At 30.7% G+C, this 12,321-nt stretch overlaps 3 protein-coding genes across 4 annotated transcripts in view; 1 reads left to right on the top strand and 2 right to left on the bottom strand.

Moving 5' to 3' along the window:
* The window catches only part of LOC126772820 (glucose transporter type 1-like), a 29,045-nt gene extending 23,372 nt beyond the window's left edge, over positions 1-5,673 (bottom strand). Inside the window, exon 1 of one of the 2 annotated variants that reach the window (XM_050493417.1) lies at positions 5,467-5,673. Coding sequence is in view for 1 of the 2 variants with exons in the window: in XM_050493415.1 (XP_050349372.1) it covers positions 4,777-4,816 (40 nt within the window). In the remaining variant the exon portion in view is untranslated. Of the gene's footprint in view, positions 1-4,776; positions 5,025-5,466 lie in introns of those variants that run through there. The other variant, XM_050493415.1, reaches the window with a different exon arrangement.
* A 931-nt stretch (positions 5,674-6,604) lies between these two features.
* On the top strand, positions 6,605-7,901 carry LOC126772862 (uncharacterized). The gene has a single exon (XM_050493471.1). It carries the CDS (start codon positions 6,734-6,736, stop codon positions 7,454-7,456), a length of 723 nt encoding a protein of 240 aa, XP_050349428.1. The 5' UTR covers positions 6,605-6,733; the 3' UTR covers positions 7,457-7,901.
* Positions 7,902-8,096: 195 nt separating this feature from the next.
* On the bottom strand, positions 8,097-11,924 carry LOC126772848 (trypsin-1-like). The gene is made up of 6 exons (XM_050493453.1): positions 11,735-11,924; positions 11,131-11,293; positions 10,337-10,499; positions 9,510-9,689; positions 9,113-9,281; positions 8,097-8,285 (listed from the first exon to the last, which is right to left on the bottom strand). Exons 1-6 carry the CDS (start codon positions 11,922-11,924, stop codon positions 8,167-8,169), a joined length of 984 nt encoding a protein of 327 aa, XP_050349410.1. The 3' UTR covers positions 8,097-8,166.
* Positions 11,925-12,321: the final 397 nt, after the last annotated feature.

Below are 12,321 nucleotides of genomic sequence, written 5' to 3'. Positions count from 1 at the left end.
TCATAAACGAAACCCTGGATTAGCGTGGCGGATGAAAGTCAAAAGATATTCTTACCACAATTAGAGGCTTCTATCCAAAAATTAAACGTTTATGAAGTTATTACTTACTCCTTTTAAAACGTCTGTAGACTGATCGATAATAATTATATACAGGATATGCTTTTTAAGCAGTCCTTTTTCTGTACACTTATTAAGTCTATCCTATAATCTTTGATCGCGAAGAAACGAACGCGAGCAAATAGCTTGTGACTAGACACTAATGACTTAATTGAAAGAGCAATTATTTGAAAGTTCTCATTATCTACCATCATATATCATCGATTCTCGATATGTAATAAGCTTATTTGTCTTAACGTTGCAAGTAAGTTACGATAATATCACCATCTTTCATATCTTTGCAGTCAATTAGAACTTGAATGCCATTAAAACCCTAAATATATTTAAAATTAATTAAATTAACAACGATAATTCACTAATAACAAGAGAACTGGTCTATTTTTCGTCTGAAAATCATTACAATACGTCTACTATAGTCCGTAATACACATTCCACAAAAACATGACTCATAACCAAAGCATATCTACTAAATTTTAATAAATGTTATCATTTTATACTGTTTTTAAAAACGAAATTACTTAAAATTTTCTCTCTTGTTCAAACATTGTAACGTACCTTTATGATATTTAGGATTGTTGAACAGCGACGGTCCCTTTACGAATGTTAATTAAGACCAATTGTTTATTAAGTCTAGTGAATTGAATGCATATACGTATGTGCACGACGAGGAGTAACTACTTGTTTAAGGAAACCAAGAACTAATCATGTGTATTTGTGGTTTTTCTTTTTTAATTAAAAATAAAATAAAAAGCAACTTCAGTGTTTATATTTTAGTGTAAGTTAATATTATCTATATTAATAACAAATTGATCGAGTTAATATTTGATATTTAATCTGTCAAATTCCACAATTTAAAGTTTTATTGTCCCTTGTTTACTATAATTAAAAATTTCGAAGCGAAACGGTTTTTATATATGTAAATACTATGTACTTAAAAACATTATGTTTAATATAGACCCTACAAATCACACTTACAATTTTAAAAATGTATTTCTAATGAAGTCAACGTGGTTTTATTCCCACGTGAATCGATTCTCTTAACTTATTCAGTTATTTACCTAATAACTTACTAATTGAACAATTACGCTTGTCTTATCTATTATGAAAAATATACAATTTGATATGCTTCTCAAATTTTTTGTTTTATATCTTTGTCTCTATGTTTCAAGTGATTTAAATGTTTTTGTTTGAAATTACAGCAAATGACAGCATTATTGCAGTAAATTATGATTAAAAATTGTATTTACAATTGAATGTAAACAATGCTGTGTATGTACGTGTGTGTGGTGTAGTGGTACAAAACTTAAGATTTCAACAACTAAGGAACATTCGCCTTACAAGAATAATATTTAATCACAATATGCTATATGTAGCTACGCTCTTACAAGCTCTTTGGGATCGCGAGCACGGTTCGAAAACTTAAATTGATAATGTTATCGTAAACGGGTAGATTGAAAGTATACTTGATACGTAGATATTCATAACATACCTAATACTTACATATCAATTTATTTCTTCAAACCTGCGTTTTCTATTTTCCGTTGCATTTTTTGTAATTATGTGATAATTAGCATCATTTTCGCTCGGTCATCGTCATTGTCGTAATAATTTACTTGGATGTCGTATAATTAATAATTGTATCCGCTTACCTTGAAGCAATTTAATGTAGCCTTGGTAAAGTTAAACCCATGATTTTTTTTATCCCTATTTAAATTTTATATAAAGAGCCAGTTGTTATAGTTTTAATAGCCATTGATAAAAAGGTATTTTATTTATATATATTCTATAACTTTCTAATAATTTTAACTATCAGTAACAGCCTGTTAATGTCCCACTGCTGGGTAAAGGCCTCCTCTCCCTTTTGAGGAGAAGGTTTGGAGCTTATTCCCACGCTGCTCCAATGCGGGTTGGTAGAATACACATGTGGCAGAATTTCAATGAAATTAGACACCTGCAGGTTTCCTCACGATGTTTTCCTTACCGTTAAGCACGAGATGAATTATAAACACAAATTAAGCACATGAAAATTCAGTGGTGCTTGCCCGGGCTTGAACCCACGATTATCGGTTAAGATTCACACGTTCGTACCACTAGGCCATCTCTGCTTTTTTTTAACTATGCTCATATATTATTTTTTAAGCTTTTATCTAACTTAATATCGTAGTTTATATGTGCATAGTGCGTATACGTATGTGGGTTCAAATTTTGCAACTGAATCGATTCCAGTCAACCGTTTAAAATTAATTTCTGGACACAATTTTATTGCTAGCGAAATTTATTTTTATAATAATTTTATTCGTTTTAGTATCCGCTTACATTAATTGAGAGACTATTAAAAATAAGTAAAACTGGATAAGCGTTTTATTACATAGTTTAGCATGTAATCGAATCGAATATTATTTGTTTGAACATAACTCGCCCGGTTTTTCTTGCACATATCGATGGTACACAACCTGTCGAAAAATATAAATTCAAATTTGCTCCTTATGATAATTTTTTTAAAATATATAGTTGATAGATGTTGAACGAATTATATTATTTTTACAGAGATATTTTAAAATAATTATTTCAAGTAGTTTGAACAATGATTGAACCTTTTTTTTGTAATTCACAAAAAAAAAAAAAAACAATGAGGCGTATTAAAAGTTAAATGGCCGCTCAAAATACGTGTGACTTTTGTTCTTTCATGTGTCAATCACGTGATTTGTAGCAATTAACTATAATATTTACATGTTGTTTAAGTACCTTGATGTGAATAAATTCGCATTTGGATAATTTATAATAACGCTACTTCTCTTTTAGTGGAGGCGAATCACATGACACGATACTCTGGCGACAGCTGGCAATTGGATGAAATAAAATTATGTTTCCTTTTTTAAATAATAGCAAGTTATAGCAATTGGTATGATGCAGATTTATCTTACTAAAAGATAATGGCTGAATGAAGAGAAATAGAGTTTTAAGGCTTGAACCACGGAGGTATTACATTGTTTTGGAATTATTTATTTTTAATGTATTTGTTTTTAGTGTAACGAGCGCAGGGCTGAAATCTTTGAGTCGAATTAATTTTAAGTTAAATTTGGTTTAAATGTACGTAAATAGTTTAATTTTAAAACAAGGTTAATAACCTAATAAATAAATAAAGTTAACCTCCTCAAATTGGAGAGGAGGCTTTAGCCCTGCAGTGGAACATTAACAGGCTGTTACTGTATTGTCAGGCAACAAATACATTTGTGCACAATAAGCAAGAATGGAAAAAGTATAAATTAAATAAATACCTGTTCAATGTTAAAACAGACTGTCATCATTATACTGCTCGATTTAAAAGGTACTATGTCATTATGTGAACGTGACAAACTAACCCCGAGCTAAGCCAGGATAAGCATTTAGCTAGTTTGAACAATGCAATCAAGATCAGATCAACAGAGCTATTCTTTAAGAACTCACATCATCATATACTATTTTGATGCGTGTATTCTTAAAATGTTATAACTATAATGATCAATGTCGCATATCACTTTTTGATATTTCACGAGCGATTTCTGCAATGGGTTTCCAGTTTTCTCTCACAGAATAGCCCTACATATCTTTTGCGAGATGCCGAAGGAGGCCAGAAGATTTCTATATTTAATTATTATCATATTTTACCAAGGACTAGTTCATTGTTCTACAATCCATTGCCTCAACGATTACAAAAAAAAATAATTTGTGATCAATTTCATTTTTAAATAGGCATATCTTTGGCAGAATAAAAATAACAGTCAAGTTATTTATTTCCTAGATGTTACGAATGCCATTCTCATCAAATCCTTCATCGACAGTTTCATTTTTAACCGAAGATGAAGAATTATTTTTTAACATAAATTACTTCCACAATAGCTATTTATTGCCACGCACGATCATCACAATGACCTTGGGTGACCAGATGACAGACTTTTTACATCTAGCACCGACTGAGGTAATATCGAGGGCTTATAATTGGAGATAAATTAAATTCTTATATATAAATTGTCAGTTGTTTTGTTATTTAAAATACTTAAAAGGCGGATCACGTTTTTACTAACGAAATCAATTCTACAAAGTGAATGCTAGCATTCATGGTATTTCAATATACCGCGTTCATGACATTGCATTTGCTACATGGAAAGACTTAACAAAATGACACCAATGTTTTCGATTAATTCTCTAAAGAATATATAAATAGCTGAAAAAAATATATTACAAATTTCGATCGATTCGAAATATAAAACGACGACGATTAATTTTAAAATTTATTATTAAATATTTAATATTTTTTATTATTCTTCTTGAATAAGTGAGCCTATTAATAAAGAATATTAAGCCTAGTTTGCTTTTATTATAATATTATGTAAGGTTACAAATTGCATTAGCATTTCGCGTATCCAGGACACCGGTTATTCAAACATTATATATAAACATATATCTCTATAAACAGAGATACCTTAAAATAATTAATAATAATCTGTAAAGTTTAACATTCTAATAAATATAAATCTTAATAAAAAGACTTGTTTTTTAATGTCTAATATTCAATGATCGAAAGACCTTTATCCTTCTCAAAGCGTTGGAATAAAAAAAAAACTTGTTCGAATTTAGTTGGTTCATTGTTTTATTGAAAATAAAAAATAAAAAACAAACCTTGTCTTTGGAGGAGAGTCGAAGTATTTTCACTGTACATTTTAAATTGTTTTAAGCAGCTTGTTATAACACTGAAAATACGCGACGTAACTTCTACGCAAGTTCAACTAACTGGTTCGCATTCGTATGTAAATGACATAAAATATTTACTATTAAAAGTAAACATGCATGTCAAATCAATTAAACAGGTTTATGCGCAACGCTAAATCAAGCATAGAGTAAAACATAATCACTTTTACAATTGACTATTGAGGAATGATGATGGTATTCACATATATATGTAGTGTAACAACTGAGAGCAGACTGAACGTGGTCAACTTCCAACATGAATATTGGACACTGAATTAGCTTGTCGGCTGTCGCCCTTGTCGCTATAACTCGTTATTACTAACTAAATATAGTTCGTTGTTATAAAATAAATTTAATTTAAAAAAGTGAGTGTATTTTTATTGATATTAAAAAAAATAAAAACAAACCCGCAGTACTTATGTAAGATTTTCATTTGATAAAATAATTAAGAGCACAAAAATACTATATCAAATGATATCGTTAAAGTTGAAATTAATATATGAAACGATATTTGTTTACAATAAAATTAAAGCTACATTTATTGTAGCAGTGCAGTGCAGATCCGGGGTATATTTTAATAAATATCATAGTTAAATAATTAGAAAATATTTGTAAACATACCTCGGTTATTGAAGATCAAAGTAGTTGCTCCATCGTAGTCTACTGAATATTTTGTGCGAAAATGTACCGTTTATTTCGACTTCTTACTCATATAAAATAGCTTTTTTAAATTCATAAAGGTAATAATTATCAACTTGTTACCGGTAACATAGGTACAACAAAGTATTTTTATTAACCAATTGCATTGCCGATAGTCCGAGGGATAGATAATCAGTATCACAGATTAATAAAATGCTAAATCAGTATCACATCAGTATCGACTCCACAGACTGTCTTTGGCTCTTTGCTTTACCGGTTTGTTACACAGATAACAAATATTTTTAATAAAAGTTTGACGAAAACGAACAGTTAATTTATTAACCAAATTGATGATCATTGTTCTACTAGCATGCCAGTTTGTCTTATATGCATTTATTTATTTTATTTTTACATATATATATATATATATATATTTAGAAGTAAAAGCTTGTTACCTAAAAAGTCTAAAGCCACCAGTACACATTGGACCAGCTTGCTGGATCAATATTGTGGGGTAACATGTGCAGGTCCAATTTGCGTATTTTTGTTATTGGTGTAAGTTGCTAGCCGACCGGCCGAATAGAGTCAGTTTTTTGTACACGCTTCAAAGAATTCCAGCGCCTGCTACCAAAGACGTTCACTCATTTACATCAACTTAAATAGAAATTGTAATACAGATAGAAATTGAAATATAGTTTACGTTTTTTAGTTAAGATGGTGATATCAAATAGATATGAAATTTAACAATCAAAATTCCAGACGACAAATATCAAAACAAAGTTATGTTACCACAATTTTTATTTCAATTTATAATAAAGTTCAGAAGGAATAATGGTTCATTATTATTATTTTTGTGATAAAATCTATTGCGCATCTAGGACCTAAAACGACTCGTATCTCTTGACGGCAAACGGCATGACGCCCTCTTATACAGTTAAGTAGTAGTAGTAGAGGCCTAAGGTCCTGATTAAAATTTGTGCAAATGTGTTATTAATTTTTAAATTTTAATAAATAGTAACTATTATTTATGCATAATTCATATATTATTATTTTTTGCAATTCGGATGTACAAAGAGAATCATGTAGCTATTATGGGATAGTATAATCTGTGATCGATTAAGTGTTGACATAACTTTACTATTTGTTTGTTGCGCAATAGAAAAAGTCAATACAATACACTTACAGTTGGAAATTAAAAACATTAAAAATATTCTTCCGGCCACAATAAAATCGTTGAGTGCTTGACAAAATGTCCGATTATACGTTCATGGACAGAATTCGTTCATTTTTGGGAATACGACCTGAGCCTCCAAGGAACGACTTTCGCAACCCTATATGGGGGTCGGACGACGATGATGACGGTGATGAACTTTATACCAGACAGCAACAGATAGATATTTACAGCAATCCATTAGAATTGCATCGTGAATTTGCTAAACATATGCATGACATGTTTAACAGTTTCGGCAGCATATTTGGAGATATGAAAGCTTTTTTGGGCCACAATGATCTTGAATCTTTCGGAACTATGACAGAATTTCCATTATCAGAGAACGAACCAGAGAATTTCGATAGCAACCGCATCAGAGATTATTATTTAAAGCCTGGTTATCATGATAAATATGATAATCCTAAGGAAGACACAGATCTAGATGGTAAGATATCTTCTAATGAAATATCTGGGTTACTGCAACAGAAAGAAGATGGGCCAATTGTGCCCCATACTCCATTTAGCGGCACTCTTGTACCTGGAAGATCATTTTGCCAAACTATTATAACAACAAGTGTTACAAAACCTGATGGCACTATAGAAACTCGTAGAATTATTAAAAAGGGCAATGAAGTCATTGAAGAGACCACAACCTCTACGGAACCAGACTCTAGAAATCCCTACAATCCGGGCTTGAATCCGATTGAGACTACTCATTTAATGCTGTCACAACTTTCAACATTTCTGAGAAACTTTTACTGATGTCAAAGTAATTCATTAGAAATCTACAAATTTTAGCTTTTAAGACCATAATTTATTACTTAATGTGATAGTTTTAAATAGAATACTCTTTCTTCAGTCACTCAGACACAGTACAATATTAAATATTTTGACATATTGCACTCACCACATTGATGTTGCAGTATTTTGTGAAGACATTGAAAATATAGAAAAGTATTATAATTCTTAACTTATCTATTTATAAAATTATTACAACTACTATATTTCAATCAATTTTAATTTAACTTTATAATGGCGACAATAGTTTTCTAAAAATTTGTTATATAAGTTTTTATTAAATTTATCTTAAAAAAATAAACATATATATGTATCCTCCAAGTCTATTTATATATTATATATCTCAGCTTTGAAATACTATAACATATGAAGAATACTGTAAAAAATTATGTCTTAAAAGTTTTTCTTAACATAGTTACTACTACTAGTATAGTAGACTATTAATAATAATTTCATTATTCCATTATCTTAATTATTGCCATTGTAGAAATAAAATAGAATTACATTAATGTTTTGTTTTTTTAGTATCCATATCAGTAATATAGCACCATTACTGGGTGCTATATTATATGTATATGAAATTTATTAAAATAATTCACCAAAATTACTTCTTTAAGAACTGTATTGATCAATAAAAATAAATAAATATAAATAGTAATTATTAATTAGTAATCCTATTGGCAGTAGCAAGCGTCCCGAGTATTGCTTTTAATCCATGTTAGATAGCGGTTGACTCTGGAATAAACTCCTGGCCTGTTTGGTCGAGCACATCCTTCACCCCATGACACAACACCTAAAACAATATAATATTTTCTTAACTTAATTTGCAAATAAGTAAATGCTCTGTATAAATCAGACATGGAACATAAAACAAAAAGTATCCTGAAAAATTATAGAAATCGTGATCAATATTTTGATGATACTTTAAACATCATTATTTGTAGATACCGGATACATTCAATATGCATGAAAAATGCTGAAAATTGGCAAAAATGCATAGCGCTTTTTGAAATGTATGATATATAATAAATAAATTTGAATGTATATAATTAAAAGCATGCATTTAGTAAATCATTCATAGCCCTACTAATACATTGAGAATATCATACACACATGTAAGAAAATTGAATGAAATTTGTTTCTCCGAAACTAAGTAATTACGATTGTGTGTAATGCATTTTTTTCTATGTAAAGCTTGTAGTATGCTTACAAACTTTTGATATAAGAAAATTATACAGTATATGCAAGCTTATGTACTATGCTTTGAGAATCCTTGCCATTGAATATTATGTCTATTAAAATAGTACAGGTAAAATTTAACACGATAATGTTATTCATTTGTAATTAAGATATGCTGTACCCTCCACGTGATACACACACTAAAAGACAAAATTTATCATTGACTTTTGACACGATAGGAAAGTCCCCAGTGTCCTTACTCATGGTATTTTCATGTGATTTGGAAATAAGTTAAGTACGAAAGAATCTTTCCTACAGAATAAGTGTGAATGGAACTTTAACAACGGAGGACTTGCAGATAATACTTTTTAATTTAGCAACATATTTAATTAAAAGTCCAGTAATACATAGACCATGAGTTATGAGCACATGTCGACTCACCAACAATCTGGTACTTGTCTGAGTTGAGTACGTGTAGCGGCCCGCCGGAGTCCCCTTGGCACGCGTCGCGCCCACCCTGCTCCTCGCCGGCGCACAGCATGTTCTCCGTTATGCGCTGTTTGTAAGCTGTCTTGCGACAATCTGCGTTTGAGATTATTGGCACACGCACCTATAGGAAAGCGACTAATTTAGTTTTATGTTGGCATGTTTAACAATATTTATTTTAATTATTAAGTTCATAACGTATCAATTTAGTCAGAAGCTTATCAGAATTATCTATATGTATGTACTTATTATATTAAGTCTTAAATACATGTTGTTTAGACGTAATTGTTATTATATTTTATATTATTTCATTTATTCTATACATATATTTGAGACATTTTATTATTTATACCTCTTGGAGCGTGTTAGAGACACTACCACCCTCTTCGGTAGTACCCCAGCCAGCCACCAAACCAGTAACGTTGCTGTACGAAGCCCCAGCTGCAGGCAGACATACGGGTCGTATTCCTGTATCTTTATCCTCCTCAACTTCTTCAACATATGCACTCTTAAGAGCTGTACTAAGATCTACCTGATAATAAAATTTAGGTGTAAAACATATTATTTGTTAAAAAAACAATTTTCAGGTGGTTTCTTAAATCAAATTGTATCAGCGTCAATTAGTAATAGAGCTATTTATAATATATGTATTTGTAAAAATAATGAAATACAACAATGTAAAAAGTATGCATTATATCTAAATGTTAACTTAAAAATAATCTATCCAAATTGGCAATAGTAAAAGTGCTGAACCATCAAAGCTATTAGGTAGCTTAAGGTCGTTGGTTTTTGCGTATAATTCTTCTCGGGCGCTACAGTAAAGGGAAAAATATCGCAAGGAAACTTGAATGTGTCGGATGAAATTCTACCACATGAGTGCATCTTGGTAGAACGACCAGAAGTGGAACACAAGTGGAAAACAAGCTTAAACTATATCTATTCAAATTCATCGGTTATCCATCTTATTGTCTTCGTTAGACATATTTTTTTTCGCCTTAAGAATCGAAATAGTCATTCAACAAGCAACTATATTTTTGACATTTCACGCCGGACCATGATTTGTACAAATACGTACAAGAATTGTACAAATATCTTTAAACTCTTGTACACATATTATGAAGCCTTTTATGTTAATAATGGTTATAAATAAATAATTTATTTTTAATTTAAAATTATTACCCTCTTATCTAACTTCAATAAGGCGATGTCGTTGTCGTAAGAGTTAGGATCGTACCGCAGATGACGAATAATGGCGGAAACTTTTCTATCAATTGTTTTAGTTTCATTGGCAACAGAACGATCATGTTCCGAAAACCTTACTGTCATTTTTTCTTTGCGGAATCTAAAAGGAGAGAGAGATCAGTCACGTTTTTACCACATTTATCTAAGATTGTCTAGTTTTTAAGGTTTTAATATTGTATTTAAAATAATTATAAGTCAGTATATTAAAAATGGAAATATAAAGATTTAATAAATTATTTATACAGATCCCGAATTTCCGGGTTCGATTCCTAAATGGGTATAGCAAATATTTGACGAAGAATTTCTCAGTGCCTCATTTTGTGAAGAAATTCTCAGTACCAGTTTGGAGCAGCTTTAGTGGTGTTTTACAGCACCTGATATCACTTCGGTTATATCGGATTAGAGAACATCGTGAGATTATTATGAGAAAATAGAGAGTAAAACTCTTTTGCGCACACTTTATTTGCACACTTTATAAATATTTCATGATTAACAACTACGATCGAAATTCGGTTAAGAGGAGGAAAGTATTAAAAGAAAGTTGATCCTGAAAAGCTATTGTGTTAAAAAACGAATTTGGCACTTCATTGGAATTACGAATTTGAACAGTGAAGCTCTCAGAGTAACGTTGCCGCACCTATATAGGTAATTATGGTTAATGCAATTGTAATTTGCGATGTAAGTACATTTATTTTTATATAATGAGTAATAAATAATAATTAGGTATTTACCCAGAAGTACAATGCGCGGCAGTGAGCACATACAGATCGTTGATCATCGACCCGCCGCAATAGAATCTACCATTGTACATCAGCACTACTATCCACGGTATTTCCAACTTCTTAGTTTCGTACCCACCAACAATTCGCCTACGAGTTCTAGCGATACCACACTCTGTAATAAAATATGAAAGTTCACACATTATCGAGTCCACATCCTCATCATTGACTATTCATTAATCACATCGGTGGGCTAATCCCGTAGAAATTGGAATGCATCGATAGTCATGGAATTTGAACAAAAAGAAATAGTAATGCAATATCTATTTAATAATATGAGTATAAGTATAAGCAATGATACTTTTCTTAACTGAAAAACAATGTAAAGAAAACTGTCAACTCTGAAGAATGAGCTCGAGTTTAGTTCAGAACATGTGTCGTACAGCTTCGAGTAGAGTACTTTTTAAAATAAGATAGTAAAGATAAATTTTATTCTGGTAAGAATGCTATATATAGGATTTCCTATCTGCTGTATATAATATTTCAATCATAATTCTGAAACGAAAGCAACAAATTAATTTGATTTATAAATCTAGAACTTAAATAAAATACTCACGGCATGTAGGACAGTCGTCTGGCGGAGACACATTGGTAGGTCTGGACGTGGTAGTGGAAGTGCTTAACCAACTGTTGATCCAGTCTACAATGCTTTTTTCTTGGGGAGGAGGGGGCCCTCCTGCCTTTGTATCAATATTATGACAACTCGTTGCTCCAATCAGGCAAACGATTAGTATCAGCCAGTGCATATTTCCCTGGAATAAAGAAAATTATTAAGACCAATATGCTTAAGGCTGTCCCATGACCAATATCATGTAACTAGTTATTTTATAAACAATTCTATTTACTTATAAGAATATTCGAACTTTTTTTATCAAGAGAATGAAACTTAAATAACAATATATATTTATTTATTTTCTAAAATATAGGATTTGAGAGCTATGGCCGATCAAGATTATATTATATTTCAAATTAGTCTAAATAAGTATAATAATCTAAATATACATTCTTCGGATACAGGTACTTATTATAATTCGTTATGTTTATTTTTCGTGTAAAAGACTAAATATTAGGTCCTTACATATGAAATTAGCGTTTTGTCGTACTGACCACTTTCATCTGAAATATATTCTCTTTGGTTAAGAA

Source organism: Nymphalis io, chromosome 13, assembly GCF_905147045.1.
Source record: "Nymphalis io chromosome 13, ilAglIoxx1.1, whole genome shotgun sequence".
NCBI classification, from domain to species: domain Eukaryota; kingdom Metazoa; phylum Arthropoda; class Insecta; order Lepidoptera; family Nymphalidae; genus Nymphalis; species Nymphalis io.
This window is presented reverse-complemented; position numbering and strand designations above follow the sequence as displayed.

What these genes read in the sequence shown, in the direction of transcription:
- LOC126772862 (XM_050493471.1), top strand. Translation starts at nt 6,734, where the DNA reads ATGTCCGATTATACGTTCATGGACAGAATTCGTTCATTTTTGGGAATA.
- LOC126772848 (XM_050493453.1), bottom strand. Translation starts at nt 11,924, where the DNA reads ATGCACTGGCTGATACTAATCGTTTGCCTGATTGGAGCAACGAGTTGT. An exon ending in GCCGCGCATTGTACTTCTGG is followed by an intron (nt 10,500 to 11,130) that starts GTAAATACCTAA and finishes CTCTCCTTTTAG; the next exon opens with ATTCCGCAAAGAAAAAATGA. An exon ending in TCTCTAACACGCTCCAAGAG is followed by an intron (nt 9,282 to 9,509) that starts GTATAAATAATA and finishes GCTTTCCTATAG; the next exon opens with GTGCGTGTGCCAATAATCTC.